The following is a 6,643-nucleotide window of genomic DNA, read 5'->3' on the forward strand; positions in this document are numbered from 1 at the left end:
AAAGAGGGAGAAGCAAAAATACCTTTCTTCTTTCTCCATCCACAAGAGCTTTCTTTGGCTTCTCAAAACAGAACCTGGTTATTGTGTGGAAGAATTGAATGGGAATTCAGAAGTATTTAGGGGAGCAATTGGAAAGTATTAGGAGTTTTAAAATATGTTTTGCCTGGGATGGAAGAGTCAGAAGTGTTGGGAAATAAGTGAATCATGTGGGACTGTGGCAAATCAATGGAAATGTTTCAAACGTTTTTGTTCTTTCAACTGTTGCAGGTTTGTCATAGCAAGAGCGGAGAAGTTAATTCTGCAAAAGTAGCAAATCTAGTCAAAGCATATGTAGACAAATACAAGCATTCACGGAAGAAAAATCCTGAAGAGGCAGTCTCCTGTGAAAGGAAATAGAATATGTTTTCATTTTTTAGTTTTATTCTATCTGCAAAGTGCAATTTCAATGTGAACTGTTAACTGAAAATTGTACATGACAGTGATTTGAATTTGGTTTTGATAAAACTATTTTTCAAGGTAGTGTATGATGTTTTGTTCTAAAGAAATATAGATCTGCAGGGCAACTTCTTTATTCCTTTTTAAAAACAGATTTCTAAAAAGAATAAAGGTGTAAAGAAGAATCATTAGGAATGTACGGTTGTGTGGATACTTAGATGTACAGCATTTTGACTTGAATAAGAGAGTGCATTAACTTAGAAACTTGGAGTACGTTGGGTTTGGAACAGGTATGTACAGTACATGTGATCAGTCAGATTAAAGTAAATTTTTTCTTTTGATTGTTCCCTAATTATAGCAAAGATGAAATAATTAATTGCCTTGACAAACATTTCTAGTGTTAACTGGATAGGCTGAATGAAGGGGTCACAGTGTGTATATTAAAAAAGCACATAGAGTTGTCTGAACACAACTGTTTAGATTTCAAAAAGAAAAGTCATAAACAGTAAAATGTGGTGCCCAAAAGTATGGGTGCTGCACAGCTGTTGTAACACCAAATAAAAATTATGCTGCTTGGTATTGTTTGTGATGTTTTTTAATTTGTTTCAAGATAGTGGGATAACTTGAATAATTTTTATGTGTTGAAAGCCCTCAGTCACCACACACTGAGAACCTCAGTTTAGGTTATGCCCTTAGGCTAGCAGGAAATTAGTGTACCAAAGCTAGATGTTCAGAAACAGAAAAGTTTCTTCTTCAAGTAAAATCAAGAAAGCTGGAATTTATTGTTAGGTTCCCAGTTGAGCAGACTGCCAGTTGTGCCAATCTCAGCTGCATGATACTTTTCTCCTTTAATTAGGGACTGTGGCATGAATCACCAGACTGGTATTGGTGAGCCCATGCCATTGGAAGCCAAGTGTCTTCCTGCTTCCCAGAGCACTGGAGACAAGTTATTTAGAGGTACCACAAGCATTCTAAAAACAGCTGTCAGGTCACTGGATGTGCCTGGGGAAAGCTTACAGCTCAGGTAAAACCAGTTTTACTGAGGCAGCAGCAGGGAGGGTTGCTGGAATACTGCAATCACCGTGTGCTCCTTAGCAAAAGAACAGCTTGAGATCCTTCTCCAAGGAGCCTTACTCCGATTTGTTCCCTTACTCTTACACAGTGCTGGTAAAATGTCGTCGCTAACCCTCCAGTCCTGTTGTGCCATAACAGTCTTTGGGGTTGGATCACCCTGGCTTCTGCTCCAGCCCAAAGCCTCCTGGCCCAGAAGCAGGAATAAAACATTTTAACAGAAAGTATCAGTTGAGATTTCTGAGGAATTATCTCTGTGTAGCCAGTAGTTCCCAAATTACCTGCTTTTGGCAGAAAACTTTCTCACCTTTTAAGTAACTTTTGCCGAAGCCTAAGGATGACATAAGGGAGATCCACCTGTGTACATGTGTGGTGTAGAGACAGAGGTGTAAAAGCATGATGTTTGTCACAACAGTTGATTGCTTGGTTTTAACTGTAACTTTCTGCAGACTTAATGAAGCATTTGACTGTCTATATTTATTTTTGTGTGCCTAAGTACAAATGCTATGTAAATTAGAAACAGATATAATACATTTTCTACAGTCAAGTCAGGTTTTAGGCTTTTCAATATACTCAGTTTTACACTATGATAGCAATTTGTAAGATCTCTTGAATTATTTTAAGCTAAAATTGGTTAGCACTTTTTGAAAAATGTAGCAAATTGCTATGTGTATCCTGGTTTATCACGCCATGCGTACTTTTTTACATTTTCCTTCTCTGAATTTTTGGATTTTAATCACTTTTATATCTTTTTCTAGTCTGTACAGTTGAGCCTTGCTATAAAGCTCCTTTCAGGAGTCAGATAAATATTTCAAGGGGTTTTTTTCCTCTTTTGGAAGAAAGGTGGAAATTGGGGGAGATGGAAGACACAAGGGAGGATTTGAACTGGGAGAAGGGAGGGGTAATTGGTTTCTTGTTTTGCAGCTCCTGGGTGGAAGAGAAGCTGTCACTGGCTTCCATGTTGTTGGGGCAGTGACTATAGTGATGCTCCACTGTATTTCAAAACCTAATGAAGCATACCAAATAGAGTAGCATGTGATCAGTAACTTTATTTTTTACAATTAAATACTTCAGAATTTATCATGAAATACAGAGTTTGTTACAATTTCTATGTTGAATTACAGAAATGCATTGCCTTAATCTGTAGACTCTGCTCCTGTTTCTACTGAAAAGCAGCGAGGTCTCTGCTGGTCTCTGTTTGAGAAGGGGAGTTTGGCAACCTTGGAGTCCTGGTTGCGTTCCAGTAGGATGAAAGGTGTAATTCTCTTTATTGAAACGCCTTCTACTGAAACCTCCCAACGTGCACCAGCACTGAGAGCAGAGCTGGGGTACTGAGCCCCCTTGCTGCCTCTGGGGTAGTGGTGATTCCTTCGATCCAAACTACCTTGTGGGAAACAATTACAAAAGTGTACCTTGTGTGAACTTATGCAAATCAAAAGGGTTTCCCTTGCACCCCTTTCCCTTTCTCACTGTGCATGCTGCTTGAATGTCTCATCCTAAAGATATACCTTACCAGCACCGTGGCTGTCCAAAGTCCACAGTACAGTGTATGTAGGCTGGAGTGCTGTCTACTGAAAAAAATACTCTAAAATTTAGTCTTGTGTAGTGTTTAACAATTTCTAATAAATTCTTTTCTCTCAGCTGGCAGTGTTTGGTTTTAAATGACTCTGGCTCAAGTGGTGTTGTCTGGAAAGCAAGGTAGCTCCTGTTCCTTCTGTGCACAACCATTTATCTTGTTCTGTGTTGCCTGGGCGCCCCCTCCTTTACATCTCATTTGTTTTAAGTTGGCCTTCACCCTGCCTTGCCCATCTGCAGGTGCTCCAAGCTAGAAACAAACAAGCGCAGGTGGCAAAGAGCCCGTTCACCCCGGCCTTAAACAACATGGAGGGGTTCAGGGCAGGAGTGGGTTACTGCTGCAGGAAGCCACCAGGGCAGCAGCCAAACCCTGGGCTTGCCCTAGGAACAAGCAGCTTCTCTGAAATACCCTCGGGGGATTTTAATGCAGGAGAGCTGCCCTGCCTTGGGAACGCAATTCCAGGCATCCCTTTGCTTCCAAGAGTTACCTCCACTGTACCCTCATGAGGTAGCTCCATAGGTAAGGCTGGCACGGGTGTGAGAGTTACAGTGAAGGAGCTATGCTGGCAACATTTTTCATTATTACTGCACCTTATAATATTCACATTGATCAATACTTGATAAATAGCAGAGGTGACAGTAAAAACAATAAAGTGTATCACCAGTTTCAGTAATTGAAGAGTAATAATTATTACTAATAGTACTAATTATTACTAATGGAGTACCTATGATTTTTTTTTTTTAATTTTTATTCACTAGGTTGGTAAGAAAACCACTAAGAGCACAAGGAACTATTTGTAGAAAAGGAGATGAAGCTCTGGAAAAGCACAGGCTGGGATCTGGAACTTGATTATAAACCTGACACTTCCAATGTCACTCACAACTCCCAGACTCACCCACCAACAATAAAGCTCAACCTGATTTTCATTGTCTTGCACGGTGCAGTAAGTACAGGGGCTGACAGCAATGAAGTCGATGCCTGTTACACATGGTAAACATGCAAACCCAGAGTGTAGTCCAACACAAACTACTGCAGGAGCCAAACATGAGATTTTGGCAGCAGGTTGTCATAGGATTAGTCCTAAAGTTTTGAAGAAATTTAGTACCCACTGAGTATTATAAGGAGTATCAATCAAAAATAGCCCGGCATTTCTTGATCCTTTGGTGCAGTAGCAAGTGTTATGATAGAAAATAACTCATGGAAATCAGAATTCACTGTAAATTCCAGAGCCCTTTACCAAAATTCAGGGATTTTGAGGACAGGAATGTAGCTTACACATGGTCTTGCTCAAGGCCTGTACCTGGAATCGCAGGGCTTTTCCTAGAGGGCTCTTTGAACCAACATTTCTAATAGCAGTAGGGCAGCACTCGGTACAGGGGCAATAGAACACAGCCCTGCAGTGCAGGCACTGCGGTTACGTGCGTCAGGGTAGGGATTCCATCTTTGGTGTGCTCTGGGTCAACTACAAGTTTAGTTCTACGTCAGTTGCCTCAAACTTCACAGGAGCCTGCTAAGGCCAGCAGGAAAACTGGAATGAGGGTGCAAGCCTGTGTCCTCTCCAAAGGTCAGGACAAGCAGACATTGGTGTAAAAGAAAACTTTACAGTTTGCCAGGACAGCAACTTTCCTGTGAACATGCAGGCTGAAAACCCCCAAAGAACAAAACCTACACATCCACTCAGATTGAAGTTTGCAGGAAATCCACCTTAGACCAGTTGTCCAACAGCCACCCAATATCACAGCACGAGACAGCCTTTACCATGGTTCACCTTTATGAGATTTTTGTAACTCTAATATTGCATTTCTATTCACATGCAGTAAATCAGCTTTTTTCTAAGGTATGGGCTCAGATTTTTTCCTGGTTATCTTACCACAGACAGGGAGAAGCCAAGATCCAAGTGATGATTCTGATACAAACAGGTGAAAACCAGCAGGCTTCTAAAACCAAGATGGCTTTGAAGTAGTGATAGTTTAGGAAGATACCACCATCCCACCACAAACAAACTGGTGATATCTTCACTCATTAGAGTCAGCCTTGAATTGTCTTCCACTTGAAAATGATTCATGAATTCAAACACCTCTGTGAAATCCCCCACATTAATTCCCTTAGGGGAACCACTGTGCTAGTTTTGTATTAATTGATATTTGGTGAGGAGGGAAGAAATTAATGAACCAATCCAGCTCCAGGCAGCTGCTCTGGCCCTGCAGAGCTGCAGCCCACGTGCTGCAGGTGCAGCCTCTGCTACACAGACACTGAGCAACCTTTTGGCTCCCTCAGCTCCTGCCCCTGCCACACTCTGCAGCCTGCACACACATCCCCTGATCCAGCAAGCCAAGGGACATCAGCCATGGAGTTCTCTGCACCCACTCAGGCAAGGAATGTCCAACAGCCCAGTAACTACCTGGCAGAAAAGGCAGAGGAGGAAGGAAACACAATGGGACAAGTACGTGTGTCCCCTTGCACGTCAGCAGATCCTGGGCCATGATGGGAACTGAACTCACACCTCACTACACACTCAGGGCTTCTCCCTCCAGGTTACCCCCCTTGAAACTAGCAAGAAAAAATGAGAACAGTGGATTTTTAGTAGTGACAAAATTGTTCAAATCCAGAAATGCTTTGCCCCAAACTCTAGGCAGGCAAGCAGTAATGAACACCCCTGTCTGTGCAGTTCTGCCCTGCCATCGTGCTCTACACAGGGAACAGCAGGAACTGCATCATCCAGCACAGCTGAGCATAAAGGAATGGAAATAAAGGGCTGATCTAGAGGTGATCAACTGCAGCACATTTCCTCCTTCCAAGCACGGGTGCTGCAACAGCTTTCAGTGGAGTTAGACCACAGACCAACAAAGTGCTGTGTTACTGAGCTGACAGCTTCGCAACTCCTAGAGGATCCAGGCTGATGATTGAGGAATAATGTTCACTTCAGCAAGAGATGCCTTCAGCATCCTTACTATGCTGCAAAACACTTTGAAGGAAGAAATGAAACTGTACATACAAGAGAATTCCTCATTTAAAAAATACAGCTAATCTGGAATCAGAGTAATATAGCTTTGGGGTTTTTTTCTCCAAAGAAATTTATACTTGTCTTCAAGAAGATGCTGTAGAGCCAAGCCACAACAAAGATTCTTTATGACTGTGCTCCAGTGAGATGATGCTCACTGAAGAGCACAGAACATTTTCCATCAGTTGTAATGAGCAGTGGTAACACTAAAGTAATCTATAATAAAGAAAATACATGTAAGAGAAATTTTGCAATTACCTGTTTTCAAAAACATCTGAAAGGGTCGTACACTGTGTATCGTGTAACATGAAACGTGTGTTGCCAGTTGCTCCCTCCCCTCAACGAGCTTTCAAAAACTGCATTTGTCACAAACTTGGAGCTGTGAAGAATTAAGTGAAACAACTCTGCATCAAACTCCCTGCTATCACTGTTAAACTAACAAGCACAGGAATACAGATTACTTGGAGCTGAGCCATCACATCACAGGAAGGGCAGCTGCCCCTCACTGAGCTAACTTTTGCCTGCTGGCACCTGTGTTCTGAACCGGGGCACTCCCCTGG

General features: G+C 42.0%; 2 protein-coding genes across 5 annotated transcripts in view; one reads left to right on the forward strand and one right to left on the reverse strand.

Annotated features, from left to right (window-relative positions):
• SCAF11 (SR-related CTD associated factor 11) overlaps nucleotides 1-1,019 on the forward strand; it is a 48,592-nt gene extending 47,573 nt beyond the window's left edge. For all 4 annotated transcript variants that reach the window (XM_014271564.3, XM_014271570.3, XM_005480538.4 and 1 more), the window contains exon 15: nucleotides 268-1,019. In XM_014271564.3, the coding sequence (XP_014127039.2) occupies nucleotides 268-396 (129 nt within the window). In that variant the 3' untranslated portion in view covers nucleotides 397-1,019. The remainder of the gene's footprint in view (nucleotides 1-267) is intronic.
• Nucleotides 1,020-2,350: 1,331 nt separating this feature from the next.
• Nucleotides 2,351-6,643, reverse strand: part of ARID2 (AT-rich interaction domain 2) — a 98,549-nt gene continuing 94,256 nt past the window's right edge. The window contains exon 21 of the mRNA XM_026797039.2: nucleotides 2,351-6,643. This exon is cut by the window's right edge and continues 3,435 nt beyond it. The gene's annotated coding sequence lies outside the window, so the exon portion shown is untranslated.

Source organism: Zonotrichia albicollis, chromosome 4 (assembly GCF_047830755.1).
Source record: "Zonotrichia albicollis isolate bZonAlb1 chromosome 4, bZonAlb1.hap1, whole genome shotgun sequence".
In the NCBI taxonomy this organism is placed as follows: Eukaryota; Metazoa; Chordata; class Aves; order Passeriformes; family Passerellidae; genus Zonotrichia; species Zonotrichia albicollis.